Below are 27,973 nucleotides of genomic sequence, written 5' to 3'. Positions count from 1 at the left end.
AATGTGAATGTAGCTAATGCCACTGAACTGTACCCTTAAAAATGCTTAAAATGGTGCATTTTACATTAGGTGTCTCTTAGCACGATGAAAACAGAGTAAGTGCCTTAAATGGCAGCTCTTATCGTCACTGGAGCTCCTGGGATGACATCATAATAGGAGTTAACAGTGGGTGAGCGCATGCCAGGGACCTTGCTATGTGCTGTACACAGAAAGTGTTAACTTGGCCAATCCCATAATAATCCCGCGATGAGGTGTTATCATGACCCCATGTGACAGGGGAGGAGACCGAGGCACACAGCAGTAAGTGACCTGCTCTCTGTCACATAGAGGGGTGGAGAAGGGCTCACATGTGGGTGGTTGGAGCCCCAGCCCACACTTGGACCATTCAGCTGGGGGTGGGTGAGGGGAGGTGGGTGCACCCCCGGGGGTGAGACGGGAGGTGTTCCCTGCAGCAGAGGCATCGGTGGCTCTCCCTCCCCCTCACCCTCCTCCTGCCTCCCTCCCCCATCCCCTGAGCAGGTAGGTGAGGATGCTGCTGCGGCTGGGAGAGCAGCTGCTGGCGGAGGTGCAGGCATGGTGGAGGGTCAGGCTGCGGTGGGCCAAGGCGTCAGGGTGAACCGGCGGAATGGTGCAGCTGTTGCAGACGCCACTCTCAAAGCCTCTGTCGTCCACTGAGGAAGGTGGAAACACAAAGGACACACATGGTGGGCTGGGCTCAGGATGAGCAGCATGTGTGAGTGAGGAAGACCTGGGGTCCTGCTGAGGTGGCCTGGGCCAGCGATGCCCAGGTGGGTGTGATCCTTGGGTGGGCATCATATCTGGACAGCTGTGAGACCAGGCAGGTGTGATACTGAGGTGGTTATACACAGGTGATGCCCAGGGGGGTGTGATACCCAGGCAGGTGTGAGACCAGGCAGCTGTGATACCCAGGTGTGCATGAGAGTCAGCAGGCATGATACCTGATGGGGAATGCCACCAGGCAGGTGTGATACCTGGGTGAGCATGTTAGGCAGACATGTTAGCAGGTGGGCATGACACCTGGGGGGGCATGACACCTGGGGGGCATGATCCTCTAGCAGGCATGATACTCCGGCAGGCACGTCAGCAGGCAGCGGCTGAACGGGTGGACACAGAGCACTCCTGGGCCGTCCTGGGCTGTGCAGACACTGCAGGAGGCAGAGCAGGAGGGCCATGCCAAGGGCACGTCTGAGGACCTGGGTGAGTGTGTGCGCATCCCGCCCACTGCCTCTCACTGATGCACAGGACCCATCCCCAAACCTAAAGAGACCTTGAAGACTGTCTAGTCCACCCCTTCACCCTACAGGAAAGCGAGAGAGGCCCAGAGAGGCGAGGCGCAGCACCCAAGGCCGCACTGCTGGGCGGTGGGGACCAGGGACGGCCACCTGGCTTCTACAATCATACCAAGCTACTTCCAACCGCTCTGAAGTGGAGGAGGTCAGGGACACTTGAAAGCAGCTGGTGGGAACCCCCGGGGCCAGCACCTGCCCCAACTCCCCCAGCAGCAACTGGGGAGGTGTCCTTGAACAGAGGGGCATAGTCAACCTCCTGTTGGGCCATCATCCTCCCCCCACCAAACCCACTGGGGCGTGAGCTGATGGCTGCCGAGCAGACGGGGGTGCTGGGGTCGCACCCCTTTGACGCGCAACCTGCCCGCAGGCCCAGGAGGGGAAGCTGCCCTTCTCCAGACCTGCTCAGAGGGTCTCAGCACTTGGCTCTGCACCTGCCATGGATGGAGCTGTGCCCCCCAAATTCACGAGTGGAAGCCCTAACCCCAGTGTGACTGTGTCTGGAGACAGGGTCTTTAATTAAGGCTAAATGAAGTCATAAGGGTGGGGCCCTAATCCCACAGGATTGTGGCCTTATAAGGAGAGGAAGAGAGAGCTCTCCCTCCTCTCGTGAGGACACAGCGAGGAGGTGGCCATCTGCAAGCCAGGAAGAGAATCTTCACCAGCACCTGACCTCTCTGACCCTGATCTTGGACTTCCAGTCTCCAGAACTGTGAAGAAGAAACACCTGTTGTTGAAGCCCCCTGCAGATTCTGTGCCTGTGTCCCAGGGAGAGGGGAAGTTGATGGGAGCCCCTCAGGGGAGAGCTGTTCATGGTAGTTAGCTGAAGGGCCTGGCCCAGACCACAAAGTTCATCAGAAAGAGTGAACCTGACAGAGGGCCAGACCTCAAAATAGGAAAAAATCGAGTTGCCTTGTGACAGCTGGGCCTGGGTCACCCAGGTTGGAAGTCTCCTGAACAGAAGAGAGCTGGAGGAACTTGGGGTTTCTGGGAGGGGATGGGGTTCGGGGAGGTGGGGGGTGGGCTGCGCCCTTCAGCCAGGAGAAGGAGAGCTGAGCCACAGCGCTATGGGGTCTGAGAAAACGGTGGGGAGGAGGTGAGAGCCCCAGGGCACCCTGGCTGGTCTCTGGGGACTTGGGCACCAGCCCCTCTTCTGGCATCCCCTCTGGGATCTGTGGATCCCTGAGTTCCGGAAAGCCGCAGGAGCTTCCCGAGCTGGGGGTCCGCAGGGTTAGCCCAGGCTGCTCTGGGCACCGGTGGGAGTGCAGGGTCAGAGCCGGGGCAGGAGTGGGGTGCTGAATGCTGGGCCGATCCCTGCAGAGCCCGCGGAGGGAGAGGCCGCCCCTGCCTCTCTCCCAGGAGCCGACCACGAAGAGTCTGGGGGCAGCAGAGAGGCGAGATGGGGGGGCGGTAATACGGCTGCAGGGCACGCTGGAGGGAGCACTGACTGCCGGTGGGAGGGGCGAGTGGCCACTTCTGGGGGCGACAACAAGCGACCGTGGAGGCTGTGCCCGGGGTGGCGGCGGGTGGCGGGTCGCACTCACCGAGGGTCCACAGCACGTTCCGGGGCCGCCCGGTTCGCGCAGCGGAGCCCCAGGACCTGCAGCACAGCCCGGCCCCAGTGAGCGCAAGGAGGCGGCTCTAGACCCCAACCTCCCGCGGGCATCAGGTTAGCACCAGACCCCGCCCCGGATCCGCCCCGCGCCGAGGACACGGGCACGTCGGGCCCCGCCCCCGGACGCCCCGGCCCCGCCCCTCGCTCCCACTCTGTGGTTCCTGCGGCCCCGGCTGAGGCGACTCGACCCGGAGACCTCGAGCTGCGGCGCCAGGTGAGTCCGCGGTGGGCGGCGCGCCCGGGACGGAGTGGGCGAGCTGCCGGGGACGGGCCGGGGTCGCCCGGGGCGGCGGACGCGAGGGGCGGTGCGGGTCCGAGGGTGCGGGCGGCTCCCCCGGGGACCCCCATTCGCCACCCACCGCGTCTCCCCCTGGGACCCCCATTCGCCACCCACCGCGTCTCCACCGGGGACCCCTATTCCCCACCCACCGCGTCTCCACCCTGGTCCCCTCCGCCCTCCGCCTTGTTGGGCCGGCGGGCCGCGAACCGTTAGCCGGCGTGGGGTCTCCACCCTTAGACCCCAGGGTTCGGGCAGGCGGCTTCGGGGCTGGGGGCCGGGTTCTGTCCAGAGCAGGCTCGAGGGGTCCAGGGTGAGGGGGGTCTGGGGCCGGCTCTGCGACAGGGGGCGCCAGGATCCTAGAGGACGCTGCGCACCCTGAATTAATCGAGGAGCCTCTGGTTTTCTCCCAGAACCGACTAGAAGCCCTGGGGCTCCTCTGGGGATGTGAATGGCCCAGTGGGGGTTGGGGTAAGGCGGGGCCTCAGGATGGGAGACACCCCCTTCCAGCACTGCAGCCCCCCTTAGTGGGTGAAGCCCCGCATGGTGTGCACATGGAAATCCTCTAGTCCCTCAGGGCCTCCAGTCCCCCCACCCACACCCCGCCAGCCAGGTGAGGGTGCCCCCGGGCTTCTCTCTGCACTGCTCCCCATTAAATTCTCTGGGGAGGGGAAAAAAAAAGCAAACAAATTCTCCCAGGAGGAGAAGCCGTGAGTCTAATTAGTGTTTAGACTTCTCATTGAGAAAGCTTTTCTCACATTCTGCCTGGCCAGCGTTGATGGAGGGAGAGAAGGCCCCTAGGGTTTGGGCAGGTGGGGTTCAGGGGAAACAGTGAGCCGGTAGGGGGGACATTCCACCTTTAGTTGAGGCCTCCTCTGCACGGGTTGTTGCTTCCCCTCTCAGACCAGCAAGGGGGCGATTAACCATCTGGGTAAGACCTCCTGGAGGGGAGACAGATTGTGCCTCTCTTGATGCCCCTGGACCCTCCCCCCACCCAGCCTTGTTGCTGGGTTCTCTGAAGTCTAGACCCTGACTGCTGGTCTGTGTTGCCCCCTCACCCACCCAGGCGTGCCCTATTCTGTGAAGGTGCTGGCTCAGGCCAGGCCCTCAGGCCCCTGCGTGGCCCACCAGCCCTCTGCTGCCCGCCTGCAGCCCTTCAGAGACAGCTGCCCATCCCTCCCTGGCTGTCCCACTACTCTGTGCAGTGGGTGAAGATGGACTTCATGGTCAAGTTCTCGGTGTGGCTCACGGTCATTCCCCAGTCACCAGCCTATGCTGAGGTGGCCTGACTCCTGCCCCAGGTGAGATGTCTGTCCCTGCTGCCGGCCACATGCCCTGTGCAGGCCCTGACCCCACTCTGGGCCTCAGCTTGCACTTAGAAATGGTAGAAATGCATAGTATCCCCTCCAGACAAGCGGGGCACCCAGGGTTCCAGCCCCATGGGGCCAGGAAGCCTTGGTTTACAGCCTTGGCAGCCTGTGACTGCCTTTGGGCAGACACACGCCCCTGTACCTGCTCTTGTCACACACAGGCACCCAGCGAGTTCTGGTTGCCTGAGGGGACAGCGGAATGGCTCACTGCAGCCCTAAGAACGCTTTCTCAGACTCACGCTCACAGAAGCTCACAGGTCAGGTCTTTGTGCTCCTGCAGGTGGCACCCGGGGCCCCAGTTGGGTTGGGGGAGGAAAGAGGTCCCCTGATCCCTGCAGGTTACACCCGTGGATAATAGAGGGTGAGTGTTTACCCTGCCTGTGTGCACTGGTGTGCCCAAAGTACCCAGTGGGCACACAGACCCCTGTGCTCAGACGTCTACACCAGGGACCCTGTGGGCGTGCTGTGTGCCTCCTGGGTGCGCGTCCCTCTCTCTCCCCAACAGTACGGCCTCTACCATGCCTTCATGGGTGCTTCCTGCATTTCTTCCCAGGCACCTCCTGGGATGTGACTCTGGGCCCCACGGCCATCATGTCCCTCCTGGTCTCCTTCTGCACCATCCATGAGCCCGCCTGTGCTGTGCTGCTGGCGCTGTGCTGCTGGCCTTCCTGTGGGGCTGCATGCAGTTAGCCATGGGCTCCTGCGCTTGGGTAAGACTCTCGGGCCTTCCTGCTGTGGTGGGGGCTGCGGTTCTGCTCTTCCTGGGGACCCGAGGCACCTGCCTCCTGGTGATGCCCCTGCCCTCAGCTTTTCCTTCTTTGCATTTCGAGGGCTGTCCCTGCATGTGTGTGTGCGTGTGCGTGTGTGTGTGTTGGGGAGGATGTGCCCTCAGCCCTACCCCATTCTGCTTAGAGGCCAGGACACTTGGAGAAGTGCCCAGGGCCTCAGAGCTAGCCTCCCTTTCCTGCTCTCCAGACCAGCCCAAACAGGGCATGTCACCCACCACCTTAGCTCCAATCCCACCCACACTCCTTCTCCCAGCCCACATCCACCCGTGTCCTCTGGGACGGGGCAGAGCTGTGACCACCTCGGTATTTCCTCCTGGCCGGCCAGGGTTCCTGCTGGACTTCATCTCCTGCCCTGTCAGCCATTAAAGGTTTCACCTCTGCTGCTGCCATCACCATGGGCTTCGGGCAGATGAAGGTAGGCTCGCTAGTGGGCACCGGGGCACCTGCAGTGTAGCAGGACCAAGGCAGGGTCCTGATATGTGTGGGCCAATGGACATCTTGCTGTTCCAGAGCTCGAAGGACGTGGTGCTTGCGTGGGGCCATAAATGAAATGACCCTTTGGTTTGGCAGAGGGTCAGATTCTACATCAAGTTATTTGGGGACCGGTAATGACAGCCCCCGCTCTTGGTGGAGTGTTCCCCCGGTGCGCTTGGATCCATCACAGAGTGGTTCTGTTCCACTGTCTCTGCTGCACGCTCAGCCAGCAGCCTTCACAGGTCACAAGCATGCTGCCAAAATTTCCACGAGCAAATGATTCCCCCATGCTCATTTAGCTAGGTGATTTCATTTTTATGTTTTTTTCCAATTTCTGTTGACTATTTTCAAATGCCGTGTGTTTTTATATTTCTATTTAAACCTCTATAAGAAGTGCTAGATGGATGATCACCAGTTATCTGAGGACGTCATCTATTCTCCTTTCACTGGGTTGAAGTTCCTGGGAGGCAGGAGCTGTTTTGCTCTGACCGTGGCCGCCCAGCGTGTGCTTGGTATAAAGTGGGTCAGCGCTCAGGTGTGCAGGATGGACCCGAGCTGCATTGTATAAATGAAGCCATGGGGCACCTGCCTCGTGACCTGGTGTCCCCACCCGGGCCTCTCCAAGGCCTGGTTCCCACGGCAAGGCTCTGCTCCAGGCTGGCCCGTGACAGTCTTCCCTGACGGAGGGCAGTGAGCAGATCAAGGGCAGGAGGAGACGTGTGTGAGAATCAGGTGGCTGACACTTCTTCCCTCTTACTCTGTGCTGGGACTGGATCCAACACTGTCCCTGTGCTTAATTCTACCACACCCCTGGGAGGCAGGTTTCTCATCATCTCCATCTAGAGAGGAGGGAAGCCCTTAGAAAGGTGTGGGTGAGTGTGGTTTATATATTATGTACACACACACGTCAGGGGAAGCTTGGCAAATGCTGTTTCATGGGGAGGTCTGTCCTTTATTCTGGAAACAATATCCTTCCTTTTTAGTGTCAGAAGTGTTCCTTGAAACGATCATAGTGCGTGTAGAGTGTAGCTTCTTTGTGTGTTTATACTTGCTGATCCTAAGCTCTGCCAAACTCATTAAATCCTTGACTAGGTCACGACAGCCACCTGAGAGCCGCCAGGCTGGGGTGGGGGTGGGTCCTCCTGACCCGCCCAGGACAGAAGTGGAGGAGGTGGAGGTTGGAGGTGTCACCTGGCTAAGCAGAGGGGACTTCTGTGGCTCCACCACTTCAGGCACCTCAGCCCTGGTGAGCGGTGTGCCCCCAGGGGAGTGTATTGTGGTCAGTGATGGACACGTGAACTGAAGGGGGGCAAAGGTTGATGTCAAGAACAGGTACACGCGTCGTTGACAAATCCGAATGTGTTTGTATTTGTGTTTGATCACTCGGGAAAGGTACATTAAAGCCTGATGAATTTTAATAGACACATGCCCTGAAATATCCCTGCGAAAGTACTGAATTTTTCATGATCCTTTGTTACTGTGCCTGCTGGTTGTGCTGATCCACGTTTATGTCTATTATCTAATGTACAATTTAGGATTAGATTCAGGGTCAACAAATAGCCTTTAAAAGCACTGTTGGATTCTTTTTAGTTTTATCCTGATGGCATCCATCACTTCTGAAATCCATTCTAACCACGAGGAGGAGAGTCACTTCAGTGCCTATGACATGGAATCTTCAGAAGTTTTTAGTTTTAAAATCAGGAATTTAGAAGATTTAGTTCTTCATGATTGCAAAGTATTTATTTCTTAATAGTTTAGTTTTTGCACAAGTGATGCTTTTGAAAGAGATATTGTTCATTGGGCTGTTCGACTTCTGAGGTCATCTTTGGGGTGGAGCAGTGATAAATGTGGGTCCACTCTCATATTCAGGGTGCAGATCCCTGTGACCCAAATCTTACACTTCTTTCCCATTTGATGACTTCCCTGTGTTCCCTTCCCCCTGAGTGATGATGATTCTTTTTGACACTTGTGAATATGTTCTTTTAAATCTTAGATGCATTTTTTTTAATTAAAACGTGGAAATCCTCATGAATATTTCAGGATGTCCTGGTACCTAGAGTGTTAACTAATAGAACTCCTCTGGGTTTCCGTTGCCCTAGTTCAGATCCTTCAGTGAACAAGATTCTGGACTCCCTTCTGGGGGTTACTTTCTGTGTTGACGATTCATAATGCAGTCTGTTAAAATCATTGTCACAGCTTTAGTGAGATATGGTTCACATACAATACAAATCACACTTGAAGGTGTGCAATTCAGTGTTTTTTAGTATATTCACAGAATTGTGCAACATCACCACAGTCGATCCTGGAAGCTTTCCATCATCCCTCCAAAAGAAACACCTTCCTCATTAGGAGACAGTCCCATTTCCCCTAACCCCTAAGGCCTAGGCAAACACAAATTCACTTTCTGTTTCTATGGATTGGCCCATTTTGAACATTCCATATCAATGGAATCATACAATGTGTGACCTTCTGTGTCTGGCTTCTTTCACTCAGCATAATGGTGTCAGGGTCCATCCATGTTGTGGCGTGGGTCAGCCCTTCATTGATTCTGATGCTGAATAATATCCACTGTGTGGCTGTAGCACAGGGTATTTCTCCTTTCCTCAGTTGAGGGACATTTGAGTTGTATCCACTTTTCGACTGTTATCAATATTGCTGCTGTGAACATTCCTGTACAAGTTTTTGCGTGGACATCTGCTTTCATTTCTTCTGGGTGTGTACCTAGGAGTGGAATTGCTGGGTCACATGGTAACTCTGTTTCACTATTTGAATACCTGCAAGACGTTTTTCCAAGGTGACTGCACCATTTACATTCCTGCCAGCAGTGTGTGAGGGTTCCAGTTTCCCCATGTTCTCACCAACACTTACCATCTGTCTTTCTGATATAGCCATCCTTTGGGTGTGAAATGATATCTCGCTGGGGTTTTGATTGATATTTCTCTGACAGCTAATGATGTTGACATCTTTTCATGTGCTCAGTGGCCATTTGTATATCTTCTTGGAAGAAATGTGTGTTCAGTTCATTGGCCCATTTTTACATTGGGTTATTTGTCTTGTTATAACTGAGTTGTCATAGTGCTTTATATATTCTAGGTTATGTTTCTTATTAGGTGTTATGAGCTGCAAATTTTTCTCTGTATTGTGGATTGTCTTTTCACGTTCTTAATGGTGTCCTTTGAATCCCAAAAGTTTTGCATTTTGGTCATGCCTAATTTATGCATAATAGAGTCTTACTAGTTGGAAATGATTTAGACATTAAATCATATCCTCATCAATATTTTGTTTATACACATTAAAGGCTAAATGTGAAAGGGTTAGGGGAAGATTTGAATTAGTTCATTTGAAGATTCGCCGTAGATCCAACAGAACTCATCAGGGAAGATATCATTTCTCTGTTCAAATATTTCCTTATTATCCTTTTAATGTTCATGGAATCAGTAATTATAGCCCCTCTCTCATTTCTGATATTAGTAATTAGTGTTTCTCTCTTTTTTTTCTGAGTTAGCCTGGCTAGAGGTTTATCCATTTTTTCATCTTTTTTAAAAACTGGTTTTGTTTTTATTGATTTCTCCATTGATTTCCCGTTTTCGTTGTCCTTAATTTCTGCTGTAATTTTTATTATTTACTTTCTTTTGTTTGCTTTAGGCTTACTTTCTTCTTCCTCTAGCTTAGATTATTGTTTCACATCTTTCTTTTTTCTAATATGTGCATTTACTGCTATAAATTTCCCTCTGGGTACTGCTTTCACTGCATTCCGCACATTTTGATTAGTTGTATATTCATTTTCATTAAGTGGAAAATATTTGCAATTTCTCTTGAGACTTCTTTTTTTGACCCATATGTTGTTTAATCTGCAAATGTTTTGGTATTTTCCAGCTATCTTTCTACTTTTGTTTCCTACTTTAAAGTCCTTTTTGATCTGAGAACATACTTTATATGATTTCTATTGTTTTAAATTTGTTGAGGATTGGAATTTTTTTTTTTTTACCTGGAATGTGGTCTATCTGATGAATGTTTCATATGAGCTTTTGAAGACTGTGTATTCTTTGTTGGGTGCAGTGTTTTATACATGTGAATCAGATCCAGTTGATGGTGACACCGTTCAGTTCGTCCTTACTGATCTGCCTGCTGCATCCATCAGTTCCTGAGAGAGCAGTGTTTCCTGCTGTACTGGTGGATTTGTCTATTTCTGTGTCTGTCCACTAGGATAGTGGATTTGTCTATTTCCCCTTGCAGTTTTATCAGTTTTTCCTCACATATTTTGTTCTGTTCTGCATGTATGCATGTATGTTGAGAACTGTTCTGTCTTCTTGGAGAATTGACCTCTTTAACATTATGGAATGCCTCTCTTTATCCCTGAGAATTTTCCTTGTTCTGACGTCGGCTTTGTCTGACATTAATTCAGCTGCTCTAGCTCTCTTTGGATGTGTGTTCCTGGCTGATCTTGTTCTGTCCTTTACTTCTAACCTCTCTGTGTGTTCATAATGAAGGTGGGTTTCTTGTGGACAGCATATGGTTCCTTCTTATTGTTTTAATGTCGTCTGATAAAATCTGTCTCTTAATGGCTGTGTTTAGACCATTCCTATTTAAAGTGATTGATATAGTTGGATTAGTATCCACCATATTTGTAACTTTCTATCCGTTGCTCTTATCTTTCTTTTTTCGTCTTGCACTTTTTTTTTTTTTTTTGTGAGATCAGCCCTGTGCTAACATCTGCCAATCCTCCTCTTTTTCTGCTGAGCAGGACTAGCCCTCGGCTAACATCCGTGCCCATCTTCTTCCACTTTATATGGGACGCCGCCACAGCATGGCTTGCCAAGCGGTGCGTCGGTGTGCGCCCGGGATCCAAACCGGTGAACCCCGGGCCACCGCAGGGGAGCACGTGCACTTAACCACTTGCGCCACCAGGCCAGCCCCATATCTTGCACTTTTTAAATTATTTTTTGCTTTCTCTGGTTTTAGTTGAGCATTTTATGTGATTCCACTTTTTCCTTTAGCTTATCAGTTTTACTTCTTTTACAGTTTTTAAATGGTTTCCCTAGAGCTTACAATATAAATTTACAACTAACCCTCAGTTCACTTTGAAATGACACTGTGTTTCTTCGTGGTTAGTGCAGGTCCCTTGTAACAGAGTCTCCCCAGTTCCTCCCTCCCATCCCTTATAAAATGGCTCTCCTACATTTCACTTATCCATGAACTGTTATCACCAAAGGTATTTTTACAATTATTATTTTGAGCAAAATGAATCTGTTAGATCAGTTAAGAATAAGAAAAATAAAGACTGAACACTTGTATATTTTACCTTGGTTTATTCCTTCTCTAGGTTCTATATATCTGTCAGCTTAGTTTCTCCTGTGAGTTGGGAAAACAGAGCCCTGATCTCATTTCAGGAAGATGTGGGACACCCGTTCTTTGATGGTTTTGCTAGGGTTTTGCATTTTGACATCATTCTGGAAGTGTGTTCTGATGGTGGAACAACTAATGCTGCCAAGAGCATTTCTGGGAGGGCCCAGGGCTGAAGGGGCCGCCGGCTGCCCTGAAGGGGTCCCACGGAGGGAGGGATGCACTCTCTGCAGAACAGGGGTCCCCTGCCCCCTTGGCCCCAGCCTGCCCTCTCCACCCTTGCCTAGAAGCCCCCAAGGTGAGGAGACAGGCCTGACCCCCCTTCGCTGGGCACCTTCTGTCTTCAGATCAGAGTCCGAATCCACGTCTGAACCCCTCTCAGCCTCTGGGACTCCTGCAGGATGCCCAGCAGCCATTAGCCACCTCTTCCTGCTCTTCGTTCTCCCCAGGCCTCTCGCAGGGACCCCTCATGGTTACGCCCATTTCACAGTTGCAGGTGCTGAGGCTGGGACTGAGCCAGGCCCCTCCTAGAGCACATCCGGGGGTGTTGGCACACCCGCTGGCTGCATGGACCAATCCACTGTGGCATGCAGTGAACAGGTGCCCCGGCAGCCAGTAGAGACGTGATCCCCCCCGGCGGCAGTCGCCCTGGCAACCCCATGCTGTTGGTGCTGCAGAAACCAGCGCTGGCCCATGCTGACCTTGAGCCTGCTCCTGGCCAGGGTGCAGAAGGGCGTGCCACAGGCCAGGCGCAGGTCTGGGCACCTCGTGGGCGCTTGTTCCCCGTGCCGACTGGTGTGGGTCCAGGATCGCCCCCATTCCACGGACTGGGGACCCTGCCTGACTCCAGAGCTGGGCTTTAGTCCCTGCACTGGGGGTGGGGCAGCTCTGCCGGGCATCGCACAGGAAGGCCTGGGAACCTTGCAGAGCCAGCCAGCCTCCTCTCTGGAGCCAGAGTCCCGCTCCCACTCTGTGGGTCCCAGTTCTCTCTCAGGCTCCAGTGTCGCATATGCGGCTTCCTCCTCGAGGAACATTCCTCCCAGCTGTGCTTGTAGAACTTCAGAATCTGCAGGTGTCAGCTCAGAGGTCCCTTCTTCCTGAAGCTTTCCTTGTGCCCTCTGGCAGCCAGCAGGACCTGAGAGCATGAGCTCCCCAGGGGCCGCATCAGGCAGGGGGCTTCTGGGTTACAGAACTGAGAAGTAGGTGATGACCAGGAACTGGGTGGTGGGCGCCCCACAGAGGCTGCTGCAGCTCGGGGTCCTGGTCTGCGTGGTGGGGTAAGAGAGTGGCTCCTGGGCATGTTGGCTGGAGGGACCATGACTGGTCCTGCTGGGCTGAGGGTTGGGGGTGTGACTCCTCAGGGGCTGGGCTGGTGGTAGTGGAGGGGGCAGGTTGGGACAGGGTGGGGGCAGAAGGAAGGATCTCAGTCTGTGTAGAGGCAGCAGGTACAAGAGCAAGCCGCGTGCTCGTGTCCTCCTGTGTGCCCACCTGCCTCCTTTCCTGGGCCTTGTCCCCAGCCCCATGTTGGGCTCTGGGCACAAAGCAGGATGGGTGTCACTCTGCCCAGGAGGCCCTGGGAGGGGCAGGAGGTAGTCCCTGACACCTGTGAGAGCTGGAGCCCTGGGGCCCCTGAGAAAGACCACAGTGGTGGCTGGGTCAGGGGAGCCTTTAAAGAGGGAGCTGGGTCTGGCCGGGGCAGGGGAGGGTGAAGGCTGGTGAAGTAGGTGGTGGTGGGCGTCTTGGTGTGAGACCCTTGGCTCTCCGATGCATGGCCGGAACTTCTGGGCTGTGCAGGGTGTTTGGGGTGGAAATGGGGCTGGAGAAGAGGCAGGGGCCCTGAACACTGTGCTGGGAGCCTACTGGGTTTAAGGGCTGAGTGGGTGGGGCCCAGCTCTGCCACTGCTCACCGTGTGCTGGGGACACACCACACTGCCCATTGCCTCCTCCCCAGGTGGGCCCTCCTTGCCACAAAAGGCTACCAGGAGCAGGACCTGGACCCCAGATTTCTGTCATCGCCAAACTCAAAGGGGTTTCTATGACCCCGATCGAGGAGCTGGGGAACTGTTTGTGGCACATGGCCGACTTGGTGAAGCTGCTGCAGGTGGGTGCCTTGGTGCTGCTGCCAGGCGCTGACACCTCTGACCCCACCCTTGCAGCGAGTGTGTGCGAGAGGGGCACGTGATGCCAGAGGGGGTGCTGGCGCTGTCACAGGGCCGGGCTCAGGAAGAGCCTGACAGAGGAGTGGCCCTGTGCAGGGCTCTCGGGGATATGTATGAAGTTTCCAGGTGGACAGGGGACGGGGCAGGAAGCCAGGCCAGAGGTACTGCGTTCACACAGGCTGCATCTGGAAGAGCAGGGGGTCTGGGAACTCAAGGCTTGAGCTTGAGGGAGGGGTGGAGGGGCAGGGGGCCAGGGCCTGGGCCTCCTGAGTGCTCTCCTCCCTGACCTGGGGCACTGTGGTCGCTCCTCCTCTGCCCTTCTGACCCCTTCTCCATCCACCCAGATTCTCTACAGCCCCAGTTTCCACCTCTGTTCTGTTGATGCCCCAGCTGTAGCCCCGGTGACCACCTGCCCCGAGCACAGCTGCCTCCTGATGCGCACCCACCACGTCCAAGGAGAAACCCTCTCCCTCTCCCAGTGCGGCCTCTTTTCGTCCACTGAGGGCCATGCTGTCTACCAGGACCAAAGCTGGACCCGGTTCCCCACCTCCCTGCCCCTCGCTCCTGTCCATTACATTTCCTGACAGGTCTCCCTGCTGCCCCTGCTGTACCTCTGGTCTGCTTGTGGGCCCTCAGGTGCACTCCACACAGCAGCCAGGCTGAGCCCTCACAGGTGACACCATCAGAGCCTGCCAGCCCTTGCTTTCCACCCTGGGAAGGCTCCCTCCCCAAGATGGCGGCCAACAGGTCCCTGGCCCTTCCTGCCACCCTGGTGCTGCGATCCTCCTGCGGCCCCTGAGCCTGGGCCCCTGGACAACGGCATCCACCCTCCACCTGGCAGAACCATGTCTGTGCGAGTGCCTGACGCTTGAGGGCGCTTCCTCTCCGGGGTCTGATGCTCCCAGAAAGCTCGCCACCGTCCCCTCCTGGCTGATGCCCAGAACTCTGTGACCGTGTGCAGGCACTAATGTCCCTGTTTCACAGCAGAGCAAGCAGGGAAGGGACTAGCCTGTGGTCCCTTGGCCAGTTTGTGGGGACCCACATCCCTACAGGCCCCTCTGACAAGGGTCCCGCCCTTTGTCTGCCACGCCCAGCACCTCCACCCTGGCATGAACTTGCCCTCCCAGAGTCCCTCCACCTTCCCTATTCTGTCATCCGAATTGGACCAGAGGAGCTGGGCCTCGAGGAGTCACTTCTGCCGCCACCGGGGACAGAACTACCAGGAGGGCAGGAGTCTCGCTCTGCCTCGGGATATAGCACTGCACCCCAATCTGACGGGGCTGCTCTCCCTCCCCCTCTCACCACCTCCTTTTATTTGCACCCTCCAGCTTTCCCATGTGCCCCCAAACTCAGGGAACCCTGGGGGCTAAGCAGGGGAGGGGCACGTCCCTGGGGACAGCAGGGCTGTGTCACAAAGGGGAGACACCCCCTGGGCCTGGACAATGCTGCTCTCTCACCACCTCAGCACCCTCCATCCCACTGTGAACCGCTGGGCTGACGAGGACTGTCCTGAGGGGAGACGGGGACTCACAGCCATGGTAACTGTGGGCCTGTCTTCCAGCGCCTCCACTGGGAGGGGGTTCAGGGGGCTGTGCTGGGACCCTGGGTGGCTCCCTCGTGCAGGCCCGGTGGTGCCTCTGTGTGTCTTCTTTCTGCCAACAGCCCCCTGCCCACTCCCTCCCCAGGCCCTGTGGAGACTTGAGGGCCTGGAGTTTGTCTTGTTTTCAAGGAATAAAAACGGGCCAGTGCATGGAGTTCAATGGGACCCACAGGCCCTGTGAGATCCGGGGCTGGTGCCTCATGGAGAGTGACATTGTGCCCATGTAAGTGTCCCTGACACCCAGGGCTGGTCCTAGGACCAGCAGAGCCTGCCCCTGACCTCCCCCCTGCTGCAGGAAGCCCCTGCTGCTCCAGGCTGAGAACTTCATGCTGTTCATCAAAAACACCGTCACCTTCAGCAAGTTCAACTTCTCCAGGTCAGCATGGAGGGTCCTGACTGCCCCAGATCCTCCTTGTCCCCTGTCTGGTCCGATCCCCGGCCCCACCCCCTCTCAGGTCCAATGCCTTGGAGACCTGGGACGCCACCTATATCAAGTGCTGCTACTGTGACCCAGGCTTTAGCCCCACTGCCCCATGTTCCGCGTGGGGGACCTCGTGGCCGCAGCTGGAGGGGTCTGTGAGGACCTGGTATTGTTCGTGGGTCTGTGGGGGCCAGGATTCCAGGAGGGCTCCGGGAGAGGGTCCCGGCCCGAGCGCTGGTGGACCACTGATGCACTGTGTGCAGGGCGGGGCCGTGGGCATCCACATCCACTGTGATTGTGACCTGGACGCCTGGGGCGGTGCGGCCCCGCTGCCCACCTGCTGCTCCTCAGCCAGGTCCCCCTCCACCTGTCCTCCTGTGGTGGCTGGGACAGACCACAGCCTGGCCCATCCCTCTGAACGCTCTGCTGTGTGTGGAGGGGTCCCCAGGGGCAGGAGGGACTGCTCTCAGCTCCAGGTCCCCCTGCACAGGCTCCATCTGGCCTCCGTCCTGAGCCCTTTAGCATCCACCCCATATGTCCCCAAGCCCACTGCTGGTGTCTGTTTAGGGACCCTTCTGTCCCTCATCCCCTCAGCAGGCAGGGAGCTTCTGAGAGGCAGGTCCCAGCTTGCTTGTCCCCTGTGTCCTCAGCAGTGACACAGGGCTAAGACCCAGGACTCGGGCTGGGGGTGGATGGAGTCGATGGATGAGTAAGACCAGGCCTGTGACGGGCAACCCAGCCCAGGAGTGGGCAGAGCAGGTCACTAGACCCTCTCCTGCCACCAGGATAGCCGCTCACTGGTGGGAGGCCTCAGGAGTGGAGGCCCGGGGACTCCTCAAACTCTATGGGATATGCTTCAACACCCTTACCACTGGGCAGGTAGGGGACAGGTTGGGGCGGGTGCGAGAGGGTACGAGGTGGGATGAGGGCAACAGCCACAGCAGGAGAGGCTCAGCCCAGGTCTCCCTGAGGCAGGGAAGTTCGGGCTCATCCCCACAACTCTCACTCTGGGCACCAGAGCAGCTTGGCTGGGTGTGGTGGGTGTGGCCAATGTGTCTCCCTCTGGCTGCTGGCAAGCATGTGCCCCCTAAGTGTGCACCTGAGCCTCTGTGCTGACATGAGTCTCGGGGTGAAGGCTGAGGAGGCCACAGGACAGCAGGTTGGGGGTCAGGACGTGGGTCTGCCCTGCCTCTCCCAGATCACCTTCTTCTGTGACCTGCTGCTGTTTATGTGGACAGGGAAGCTCGTTTCTCCTGGAGGACCAAGTCTGAGGAGGGGAGCTGCGGGCCTGCCGGGACCCTGGGCCACACTTTGGAGGATGGTGGCTGGAGCCCCGGCCTGCCGTCCTCATCTGCAGGCAAAGGCCCTGAAGGGCACGGCCAACCCTGAGCAGACAGAGCCGGCTTCCCACCCCCACACCCGGCTGCCCAGGTGCCTTAGAGGGGGCCCAGCACCTGCCCTCACTGCTGCTGCTGGGAGCTGGACACTGTCTCCAGGGTGGCCCTGGCACCCACCCTCTGGCACATTCCTGAGGCCTGTAGCCTTTCTGCTGGTTCGGCGTTCAGGACTGGGAAGGGTGGGGACCCAACCTTGGGGACTGAGGCATGAAGGCCTAGCAGGACCAGGGCAGGGGTGGCAGGAGAATTCCACCCTTCAGTTCCCAGGCAGACTGCCCCTACCCCAACTCCAGCCTCGGCAGGGTGCTGCCTGGTGACTAGAAAACCCACTTTTGTCTAGAGACCTGCAGGGGAACACGACACAGGGTAAAGGTCCAGTGGGGCTCCTGTGGGGTCTGGGTCTGGAGAACGCTCTCCCAGTCTGTCTCCAGTGTTCCCAGCAGCTCCTCGCTTACCAGCTGTCCCCACACTGGATGTGGTCGACTCAGCCCTGCCTGGCCCCCAGCCTTCCTCACCCTGCCAGCACTTCCCTCGGAGTAGAGCCCCTCCCCTCTCAGCAGCCCTGCCCCGGGGTCTGTGCAGCCAGAGTCCAAGGCAAGGGAGAAGGAAGCCTGACAAGAGGAGTCGTCTCAGCTGCTCTGGGGCTGGGTTCCTAGGGCAGGTCCCTTCCCAGCTCTGGGCCTCATCCATGGAGTGAGGAGTGCGGTGGGCAGATGATCTGATTCCCTAGGACCCCACGCAAGGGCACAGGCACCTCTTGGGCCCAAACCTGCTCAGCTTGTGAGCGCCAGCCCCTTCGTGGTGGCAGCCCTCGGGCTGGGATGGGGAGGGTGGTGGGGCTGAGTTGGTGGGTTTGGGGTCTTTTGGGACCTTCTGTATGTCTCCTCGGTGACCCCCAGCCCAACGCCCTGGAGCCTGCTCACCGAGCGTGCTGGGAGCCATGGGGTGGGGAGGCTGCCTATCTAGATATTATGTCACTATACTCGAGGTCACACCTGAGAGCATGTCTGGGCAGCTGCCCACCTAGCCGAAGATAACTACACAAGGACCACGCTCTGACCAAGACCCCAGGTGGAGCCCAGGGGCTGGAAAGAATGTCCTTAACAAAGGACATGGAAGCCTCCAGCAGGCTGGCCTGGTTCTGGCTCTGGAATCCTCCAGGGAGCCTGAGTCCTGCCTGCTGGAGAATTTCCCCATGCTCTCAGGATCACGGTCAGGAGGGGAGGGACGGGGGCAGCAGGAGCCAAGCCCTCTCTCAGTCCCAGGGAGGGGCAAGGATTTGGGGGTACCCACCCCAGAGACACAAGGGGCTGCCTTCTCATTGGTCCCTGGTGACCAGGGACATGTTGACAGCTTGCTGGTGGAGTGATGTGGGCCAGGTTGGGGAGGGCCAGGAGTGGGGCTCAGGCTGGGCAGCATCTGGAATCATCTGGCACCTGGAGCCTCAGCAAAGCCTTGGGGTCCCTGCTCCTCTCAATCCCCAGAGTTGTGTCCATGGGAGGTGGGTTCAGAAGGGCCAGGGTGAGAGAACACGGCCCTGAGCCTGGCTATTGGAGCAGGGTCACAAGTACCTGGTTGTCCTTGGGGCCCCGAGAAAGCTGAGGTCAAGGCTGCAGAGAGCCGAGGAGTAAAGCTGCCAGAGCCAGCAGCTTCCTGTGTGGTCCTTACAGGCAGGAACAGGGAGGGGGAGGCGTCTATGGTAGACGTACCATGGCCTTGTGGAGACCAGTGGGGTTGCAGGGTGGGCCTGGGTACCTGCAAGGATGGGGCCCCACTGCCGTCAGGTGGGCTGGAAGGTGCCTGGAGCAGGCCCAGGCGCTTGTGCCCCCACCTGCACGCGTGTGTCCCGTCCCGAGCCTTGATCACAAAGCCCTGAGGGGCAGTCAGGGAGAGAGGCAGCTGGAGAGCTGCGGGCAGCTCTGAGCTTGGAACCAGCTGTGCCTCAGTCAGCACATGGGTGTGCACCCCCAGGGGAGCCGTGTGGGCCACGTGGGCCTGTGCCTGAGAGATGCGTGTACCCGGGCAGGTGGGCCTCTATACCCAGGGCAGGCCTCAGGCAGATTCCCTGCTCTCTAGGAGCCCTGGGAAAGCGAGGGAACCCCGGAACTCCACTGCCCTTTCTAGGCGGCCTCCTTGGGGTCCAGGCTGTGCTCTCTGTATCTGCCCCTAGGGTACATGGAGGAAGCCTGGGAGGGAGCCTGGCCCCGCCCTGTCAGGGACCTCTCTGTGCCTCGTGTGTGTAGCTCCTCTCTGAGCTGGGCAGAAAGCACTGGCCTGAGGGCAGGACCCCAGGACCCACGCCTGGCCATGTCCCTGACTCAGGCTGTCCCAGGGCTGGCACCTGCTCTTTACAGAACCTCAGCAACTTTGCTGTGGATTGGAGACAGTCATCTGGTTCCCAGGAGCAGGTGAGGACTCAATGCCATGAAGAACACCACAGTGAACATGGCAGCAGGCCACATGGCTGGCTGAGCATTTATTATTGTGGATCCCTGGGGCTGCGAGCCTCTTCCCTGCCCTCCCTACTTCACCTGCCCGGGTAGCTGGAGTTGGTCACAAACTGGAAGGCGCTGGGCAGAGTCCACCACACCTGTGCTGGCCGCAGCCCACTCCAGAAGACTTGAAGCTCAGCACGTGGGCTAAGTTCCTGAGGACCACCAGCATGGGCAGGCCTGCAAACCCGAGCTGCCCCCAGTAGAAGGGGCTTCCAGCACCTCCGGCCTGCCAAGGAGGTAGGGGATGGCAGGCAGGTCCCCAGCGATCCTCATGGACCAGCTGGCTGCTCCGTGTGTCTGGGCTCCTGGGCAGGTGTCTGGCTGGGGGGCTGCAGGGCCTGCACTGTCTCTTCCAGGCTGCTGCGTGTGGCAGTCAACCCCGGCCGCTCCCGCTGGTTCTCCTTGCTGTGCCGGATGCCGTAGCCAAAATACACCACGAATCCTGCAAGGGTGGCACAAGCCTGAGGGGCAGGTCCCAGCCCTGCTTGCTCTGCTTGCCTCCTCCTGCAGCTCACCTGAGTCCCAGGCTGGCCCCCACTCACCAATCAGCAGACCAATGGAGAAGCACATCCAGGCTGGGGAGCTCAGCGTCAGCATGAGGAAGATGTTGAAGAGGATGCTCAGGGCTGGAGTCAGGGGCATCAGGGGAACATGAGGGGCAAGGGCAGGGCTGGGCTGGCTATGGGAAGGTCTGCTGGCCCAGGGCCTGATTTCTCGGGAGTCCACAGAGCCTTCTCCACCTCTGGAGATTCTGAAGACAAGTGCCCACTCTCTGTGAGAATGAGGGCAGTGGGGTACCGGCCTCCCCCGCCCTGTGAGCCCTGGTACCTCCTGCCACAGCAGAGGAGGGGTGAGGGGAGCTGGCTGGGCTGAGAGTGATGGGTGCTGCTGGAGGAAGTACCTGGAAGGTGTCCTGTCGGCGCTGTTTCTGGTGGGCCCCCAGGACGAGGAGACTGAGCAGAAACATGACGGAGCTGAGCAGGAGCAGCAGGATGTAGCCCCAGAGCGGGAGGTGCAGGGCCGAGTCCCCAAAGACTAGCACGCAGTTTAGAGTGATGGCCGAGGCCACCAGGATACCCAGTGCCCAAGTTATGACAGCTCCAGGCCGGCATCCACCCAGGAAGCCGAGGTAGGGCCTCAGGGCTGGTCGCAGCTGCCCGGGCTCAGGGGCTGAGGCCGGCTCTGTACCCAGCAGTTCTGTGTGGCCTGATGAGTCGTTATACTCCCTGGCAACAGGGCCAGGGCTGACCAGGCCCGAGGAAGTGGATGGAGGGGACTTTTGGAAGCATAGCACGATGATGCTGGTGGCCATGAAGGTGTAGACCAGCAGTGCGCTGATGGAGTGGAACTGGAGCAGTGCCTCAGGATCCAGCAGCAGCGCCAGGAAAGCCATGAGGACCCCAAACACCAGGATGCCCACCACGGGCACCTGTGTTCGGGTGTGCACGTGGGCAAACACCTGGAAGATGAGCCCATCGACCGCCATGGCATGGAGCATGCGTGGCAGGAAAATGAGGATTCTGAGCAGGACAGTAATCATGGCTGTGGTAAAGGGTGGGAGACTGGTCAGCGTGGTGGACAGGCCCACCAGGGACCACTGCTAGGGTCAAGGCATGGGTGGCCCTTCAGGAAAATGGGCATGAGTTTGGGCTCTCAGAGTGACCCTGAGTATACGTGGGGTGCAGGATTGTTCCCCCCTACCTCCCTGGAATGGGATAGCCCAGTTTAGGTGACAGACCCAGTGGGCCCATTATGCAACTGGAAACAGGCACAGATGGAGATGTGCTCTGTGGGAGGCTTAGGGCGGGCCCCCACCGACCTGGTCCGTCCCACCTTGCCCAGAAGGGCCCCTTACTGCAGATTGAACCAGCTGCCACGATGAAGCTCGCCCAGCTATAGCCCCGCTGGTGGAAGGCATCAGTGAGTCCCCAGAAAGGCTCCAGGCTGTACCAGGGCACCATGAGGGTGAGCACACTAGAGACAAGGATGTAGATGCCAGCCACAAGGCCGAGAGAGATGACGATGGCCTTAGGCACAGCTCGCTTTGGGTTCTGGGCCTCCTTGCTGAAGGCAACAATGACATCAAAGCCTATGAAGGTGTTGAAGCAGATGGCGGCGCCGGCCATGATGCCGGAGAAGCCAAAGGGTGCAAAGCCGCCCTCCTCAGTGCTCCAGTTGTGCGGGCGGGCCAGGACAAACCCCAGGATGATGATGAAGAGGACGATGACCAAGTTGATGGCAAATACGGTGAGGTTGATCCAGGAAGAGATGCGGGCTCCACAGAAGACGAATATGGAAGCCAAAAGTATGATGCCAGCAGCCAAGAAGTCTGGGTACTGGGCCAGGAGGGGCACCTGCCAGATGCCCACATGGGCCTCAGTGAAGCTGCGGATGCGGTGGCTGAAGATGGTGTCCAGGTAGCTGCTCCAGACCTGGGCCATAGCAGCGCCACCAATGAGACCCCGAAGAAGCATGATCCAGCCAATGAGGAAGGCCCACAGCTCGCCCATGGACAAGTAGGTGAGCAGGTATGGAGAGTCCCTGTGAGATACACGTGCCCCCAGCTCTGCATAGCATAGGGCTGCCAGCAGGGAGGCCATGGCAGCCAAGCTGTAGGACACAAGCACTGCAGGGCCAGCCATCTCCTTGGCCACGATGCCTGTGAACACATAGAGGCCCACACCCACCATGGCCCCCACACCCAGCAGGGTCAGGTGCATCGTGGTCAGGTGGTGTCGTGGCAGTGTTTCCCTGGTGGACTCCTCCAGTGTCTTCAGCCTGTTCAGCTTCTGGCAGAAGTGCGCCAGGCTCGCAGTGCTGGGCAGTCCCTGGGCCATGGTTGGCCGCTGAGAGGAGCACCAAGCCAGCTGCCGGCACCTACGAGGGCCAGAGGGGAGTGGCAGGCTTCCCAGATGGGTCCTGACCAGCTTTCAGTCCTTGCTCTGACCCTGCCCTGGGGACCCAAGGCTGGAACCACTGGCTAGCTGCGGGGCTGGATGAGGAAGGGGTCAGGTCCCATGAGAAGGGTGGGCAGGAGGTCACAGGGAAGCGTGGGGATGCCTTTCGCCTGCTCTCCAGGCAAACAAGGGAGCCTGGTGGATCCAGATCTGGGCATGTTTGGGAGGGGCCCTGAGGTTGTGGAGGGGCAGCACCAAGGAGCCCAGCTAGGAACCCCTCCAGTGGTCTGGAATCCCAGAGCGGGGTGGAAGCCTGAGGCTTCCCCAGAGCTGGGTTAGGCCTCAAGGACCCAGAACAGGAGTGATGTCGTGGCCCTGGGCTATGCCTAGGTGGCCACCTGGCCTCAGACTGAAGCATTCACTACCCACCCCTATCACAGCACACCGCCAGGAGTGGGGGCCCCCTGGGCCGTGGGCCACGGGCCCCGGGCCCCACCCCTGCACGGAGATACTGTGCCATGGTGCTGTGGCCAGAGTAAGTTCCACTGTGCCCCTGTCCCCAGGTACCCTAACCTTGGCCTCCTCTCTGGCCTGAGTCAGTCCCTGCATGACTTGCTGCAACTCTCCTGCTGTCGCCACCACTGCCCCTCTGTGCCCAGGGCGTGCCCTAACCCCTGGGCACCAGATCCAGCACTGGGCCCTGCCTCACGGTCACACAGGCACTCAGCCCACCCTACCCACACGTCACACGGTCAAGACAGAGCTCACCAGATTTTAGGAAAACCCTATTACTGTACCCAGTTCACAGATGAGGGAGCTCAGGCCACCAGGTAGGTGACTAGCCCAGGTCACCGGAGTGGCCTTAGAGGCTGGTGGAGGTTAAGATCCAGGTCTAGGGGGGTATGTCTGGACCCCATCTGCTTTCCACTGCTGCAGACACCCACCTTGACCCCTCATCCTAACACATGTACTCCACCAGCTGGGCACCGTCCATATCTCTCAACACTGGGAGGTGTGGGGGCTGCGAGCGTCAGGCAAGACTCTGGTAAGAGGAGGGTATGAATCTGGCTGAGAGGCCCTGGGCAGTCCCTGACCTCCCGGCACAAGGGGATGGCGGGAAGCCACCCTCATCCATTGATGAGGGAGTGCCCGGCTTTGGGGAGTGTTCTGTAAGTTGGCAGAACTCATGCTGGCTGTTCTGAGCTTCTAGCTACAGACGGTGTCCTGAAAGGAGGCAAGCAGACTCCTGGGGATGACTACCAGCCCTCCAGCCTGGGGTACCCCTAGAGTGCCTCACACATCCATGGCAGCCCCTTCTAGCCCAGGAGCACCTGTCAAGCCTAGAGGGGTATGAAATTGTTTACAGCAAAATTATGACAATCCATCAAAGCAAAGCAAACCAAAACAGATATCCTCTTCCTCCAGAACTTTCTCCATGTTGTCAGGTTTATATGTGGTTTGTGGAATAGAACTTTAGGGGCACCTGCTGGCTGTCTGCCTCAGTGGGCTGGTGACAGAAAGGTGCACTTCCAGACAAAATGGTGCTACTTTTAGAACACTCTGCCTTAGCCAGCCCCCTTGCCTCCAGACATTTGGCTGATATCATCTTGAGGAACTTCTCAGGTGGGCTGCCACTTCCTGCAGGGGTGACATCTCCCTTACCTCGCTCCTGTGGGGCCTAAACATAACTGAGTAGATGTTCCTGTTCTGAAATGCCTTCATGGAAATCCAGAAAAATGCATTTCCAACCAAGAGGCCTGAGCAGTTTTGTAACAGGAGCTCCCCCAAGGCCTTACCGATGACCACCTGAGAGCTGGTGTGCAGGGTTTCAGAGCACTGACTTCTTACCTGCCCAGAGAGGGGCTCTCACCACACCCCTCCACAGGCACCAACATCCAATGGATATTGTGGCAAAGCCTGGTTGACGCAGTGAACTGTAAACTTCCAGGGCCATGTCTGGGCCAAGTGCAGGACCACAGTGAGCAAGGCAGTTACACAGAGCAACACCAGGAAGATGCAGTGAAGAGAAAGCACCAAAAAGTACAAGAAGAAGAAAAGAGAACACTTCCCACCTCATCCTACAAAGCCGGGATTGCCCTGACACTAAACCCAACAAAGACATCACAAGGAAGGAAAACTACAGACCGATATCTTTTATGGATATAGATGCATAATTGCTCAACTAAACCAGCAAATTAAATCCAGTGACATGTAAAAACAACCAAGTGGGATTTATCCCAGGAATGCAAGATTGATTTAACTTATGAAAATCAATGAATGTAATATGCCATACTAATAGAATAAAGGACAAAAGCACATAATCTTCTCAACAGACACAGAAAAAAAATGTCAACAAACCTAGAATAGAAGGGACCGCCCTCAAACTGACAAAGACCATCTACAAAAAACCAGGAGCTACTGTACTCCATGGTGAGAGACAGAAGGCTTTCCCTTTGATCAGGAACAGCATCAAGATGTCCTTTCTTGCCACCTGTCTTCAACATTTTACTGGAGGCTCTGGCCATGGCAATTAGGTGAGAACATGAAATAAAAGGAATCCAGATTAGAAAGGAAGAAGTAAAACTATCTCCAGCCTCAGATGACATGATCTTATGTAGAGAAAATCCTAAGGCATCCAAATAGAAAATATTAGAACTAATAAGCAAGTTCAGCAAAGGTGCAGAGTACAAGATCAACATACAACAATCAATTGTATTTCTATACACTAGCAATGAACTATCCAGAAATGAAATTAAGAAAACAATTCTGTCTACATAGCATCAAAAAGAATAAATTATTGTATAAACATACTTAAATAAATTTAACAAAAGAAATGCAAGACTTGTGCAGGAATATCTACTACTACTATACTGAAAACTACTAAATATCTTCGAAAAAAGTAGAAGAAGACCTAAATAAGTGGGAAGACATCCCACGTTCATGGACTAGATAACTTAATATTGTCACGATGGCAGTACTCCCCTAATTCGTCTGCAAATTCAGTGAAATCCCTATCAAAATCTCAACTGTCTATTCTGCAGAAATTATCAAGCTGACCCTAAAGTTCACGTGGAGAGGGGAGGGACCCAGAATAGCCAAAACAATTTTGATGAAGAGCAAAGTTTGAGGACTTACACATTCTGTTTTCTAAACTGACTACAAAGCTACAGGAATCAAGACAGTGTGTTACTGACATAAGGATAGACGTATGGATCAATGGAATAGACTTGAGAGTCCAAAAATATGGGCAATTAATTTTTAAAAATTTATGGCCAATTTAAATTTATGGCCAATTAAGTTTTTAAAAAATAGACTTTATTTTTTAGAGCAGTTTTAGGTTCACAACATAATTGAGCAGAAGGTGGAGTTCCCATATACCCCAGCCACTCACATGCACAGCCTCCCTGACTATCAACATCCCTACCAGATTGGTACATTTGTTACAATTGATGAACCTACATTGACATGTCATTATCACCTCAAGTCCATAGTCTACATTAGGACTCACTCTTGGTGGTGTACATTCCATGGGTTTTCACAAATGTATAATGACTTGTACACACTGTTACAGTATGCCCTAAAATTCATCCCTTCTTCACCTATTCATCCCTCCCTCCCCACTGACCTCTGGCAACTGCTGATCTTTTCACTGTCTCCACAGTTTTGCCTTTCTAGAATGCAATATAGTTGGAATCATACAGTATTTAGCCTTTTCAGACTGGCCTTTTTCACTTAGTCCTATGCATTTAGGTTGTCTTATGTCTTTTCATGGCTTGATATCTCCTTTCTTTTTGGTGCGGAGTAATATTTCTGTCTGGACATACCACATTTTATCCATTCGCCTACTGAAGGACATCTTGGTTGCTTCCAAGTTTTGGCAATTATGTATGAATGAAGCTGCTGTAAACATCTATGTGCAGGTTTTTGTGTGAACATAAGTTTTCAACTCATTTGGGCAAATACCAAGGGATGTGGTTGCTGAATCATGTGGTAAAAGTATGTTTACTTTTGTAAGAAACTGCCAAACTGACTTCCAAAATGCGTGTGCCACGTTGCATTCCCACCAGCAATGATGGATCGTTCCTGTTGCTCTGCATCCTCAGCAACATTTGGTGCTGTCAGTGTATTGGATTTTCACCATTCTAACAGGTTGTGTAGTGGTATCTCGTTGCTTTAATTTGCAGTTCCCTAATAACATATGATGTGGAGCATCTTTTCATTGGCTGATTTGCCAACTGTATATCTTCTTTGGTGAGGTGTCTGTTCAGATCTTTTGCCTATTTTTCATTGGGTTATTGGTTTTCTTATTGTTGATTTTTAAGATTTCTTTGTATATTTTGGATAAAAATTCTGTATCAGATATATCTTTTACAAATATTTTCTCCTAGTCTATGCTTTGTCTTCTCATTCTCTTGATGTCCAGTTGATTTTTGACAAGAGTGCCAAAACAATTCAATGGAGGAAACAATAGTCTTTTCAACACACTGTGCTGCAGCAACTAGCTATCCACATGCCAATGAATGAAGTCAGACTCCTACCTCACACCACACACATTATTAACTCAAAATGGATCAGAGACCTAAATCTAAGAGCTGAGACTATACAGGCATAGCTTGGAAATATCGTGGGTTCGGTTCCAGACCACTGCAATAAAATGAATGTCATAATAAAGTGTGTCAGATGAATTTTTTGGTTTCCTAGTGCATATAAAAGTTATCTTTGCACTATACTATAGTCTATTAAGTGTGCAATAGCATTACGGCTGAAAAAAGAATGCATATGCATTAATTAAAAACTACTTTATTGTTAAAAGAATGCCAACCATCATCTGATCTTTCAGCGCATTGTAATCTTTTTGCTGGAGGAGGGTCTTGCCTCGATGTTGATGGCTGCTGACTGATCAGGGTGGTGGTTGCTGAAAGTTGGGGTGGCTGTGGCAATTTTTTAAAATAAGCCAACAATGAAGTTTCCTGCATCATTTGACTCTTCCTTTCATGAACGATTTCTCTGTGTCATGTGATACTGTTTGATAGCATTATACCCACAGTAGAACTTCTTTCAATATTGAAGTCAGTCCTCTCAAAACCTGTAACTTAGTTTATTGCATAAGTAAGTTTATGTAATATTCTAAATTCTTCATTGTCATTTTAACAATCTTCACAGCATCTTCCCCAGGAGTAGATTCCATCTTAAGAAACCACTTTCTTTGCTCATCCATAAGAAGCAACTCCTCATCCGTGAGAGTTTTTTTTTTTTTTGGTGAGGAAGATCAGCCCTGAGCTAACATCCATGCCAATCCTCCTCTTTTTGCTGAGGAAGACGGGCTCTGAGCTAACATCTATTGCCAATCCTCCTCCCTTTTTTCCCCCAAAGCCCCAGTAGATAGTTGTATGTCGTAGTTGCACATTCTTCCAGTTGCTGTATGTAGGACGCCGCCTCAGCATGGCCGGAGAAGCAGTGCATCGGTTTGCGCCCGGGATCCGAACCAGGCCGCCAGCAGTGGAGAGCGAGCACTTAACCGCCAAGCCCCGGGGCTGGCCCCCGTGAGAGTTTTTATCATGAGATTGCAGCAATTCAGCCATATCTTCAGGCTCCACTTCTAATTCTAGTTCTCTTGCTATTTCTACCTCATCCACAGTTACTTCCTTCACCGAAGTCTTAAACCCTTCAAAGTCATCCAGGAGGGTTGGAATCAACTTCTTCCAAACTTCTGTTAATGATGATATTTTGTATTCTTTCCATGAATAACAAATGTTCTTAAGGGCATCTACAGCAGTGAATTCTTTCCAGAAGGTTTTCAATTTACTTTGCCCAGTTCCATCAGAGGAAT

General features: G+C 54.8%; 2 protein-coding genes and 1 long non-coding RNA gene across 6 annotated transcripts; 2 read left to right on the top strand and 1 right to left on the bottom strand.

Annotated features, from left to right (window-relative positions):
- The first annotated feature begins 4,267 nt into the window (after positions 1–4,267).
- LOC147912429 (uncharacterized) lies at positions 4,268–5,192 on the top strand. Its single transcript, XR_015549853.1, has 3 exons — positions 4,268–4,500; positions 4,731–4,826; positions 5,123–5,192. It is a non-coding gene; the product is annotated as an uncharacterized LOC147912429 (long non-coding RNA).
- A 27-nt stretch (positions 5,193–5,219) lies between these two features.
- On the top strand, positions 5,220–27,242 carry LOC101403029 (P2X purinoceptor 6-like). Of its 4 annotated transcripts, none has more exons than XM_087423922.1 (5): positions 5,220–5,279; positions 5,683–5,772; positions 15,063–15,156; positions 15,229–15,309; positions 16,593–27,242. In XM_087423922.1, the coding sequence occupies exons 3-5, from the start codon at positions 15,083–15,085 to the stop codon at positions 16,741–16,743; spliced, it is 306 nt and encodes a 101-aa protein (XP_087280048.1). In that variant the 5' UTR covers positions 5,220–5,279; positions 5,683–5,772; positions 15,063–15,082; the 3' UTR covers positions 16,744–27,242. The 4 variants fall into 4 exon arrangements, 2 of the variants coding, with proteins under 2 accessions (XP_087280048.1, XP_087280047.1); XM_087423921.1 differs by having other exon boundaries at positions 14,799–15,156; XR_015549944.1 differs by having other exon boundaries at positions 14,799–16,233.
- On the bottom strand, positions 19,478–22,098 carry LOC101403288 (cationic amino acid transporter 4-like). Its single transcript, XM_087423923.1, has 4 exons — positions 21,102–22,098; positions 20,148–20,788; positions 19,789–19,921; positions 19,478–19,688 (listed from the first exon to the last, which is right to left on the bottom strand). Exons 1-4 carry the CDS (start codon positions 22,081–22,083, stop codon positions 19,516–19,518), a joined length of 1,929 nt encoding a protein of 642 aa, XP_087280049.1. The 5' UTR covers positions 22,084–22,098; the 3' UTR covers positions 19,478–19,515.
- Positions 27,243–27,973: the final 731 nt, after the last annotated feature.

This window comes from Ceratotherium simum, chromosome 35, assembly GCF_057802395.1.
Source record: "Ceratotherium simum simum isolate JZ-2026a chromosome 35, ASM5780239v1, whole genome shotgun sequence".
NCBI lineage: Eukaryota > Metazoa > Chordata > Mammalia > Perissodactyla > Rhinocerotidae > Ceratotherium > Ceratotherium simum.
Note: the sequence above shows the minus strand (reverse complement) of the source record. Positions and strands in the feature narration are given on the sequence as shown.

Excerpts from the sequence above, each read along its gene's own strand:
- LOC101403029 (XM_087423922.1), top strand. The coding sequence starts at position 15,083 with ATGGAGTTCAATGGGACCCACAGGCCCTGTGAGATCCGGGGCTGGTGC. Across the intron at positions 15,157-15,228 it reads GAGAGTGACATTGTGCCCAT|GAAGCCCCTGCTGCTCCAGG; the intron begins GTAAGTGTCCCT and ends CCCCTGCTGCAG. Across the intron at positions 15,310-16,592 it reads AGCAAGTTCAACTTCTCCAG|GGAAGCTCGTTTCTCCTGGA; the intron begins GTCAGCATGGAG and ends TTATGTGGACAG.
- LOC101403288 (XM_087423923.1), bottom strand. The coding sequence starts at position 22,083 with ATGGCCCAGGGACTGCCCAGCACTGCGAGCCTGGCGCACTTCTGCCAG. Across the intron at positions 20,789-21,101 it reads GGCAGCTGGTTCAATCTGCA|CCATGATTACTGTCCTGCTC; the intron begins GTAAGGGGCCCT and ends CCTTTACCACAG. Across the intron at positions 19,689-19,788 it reads CTCCATTGGTCTGCTGATTG|GATTCGTGGTGTATTTTGGC; the intron begins GTGAGTGGGGGC and ends CCACCCTTGCAG.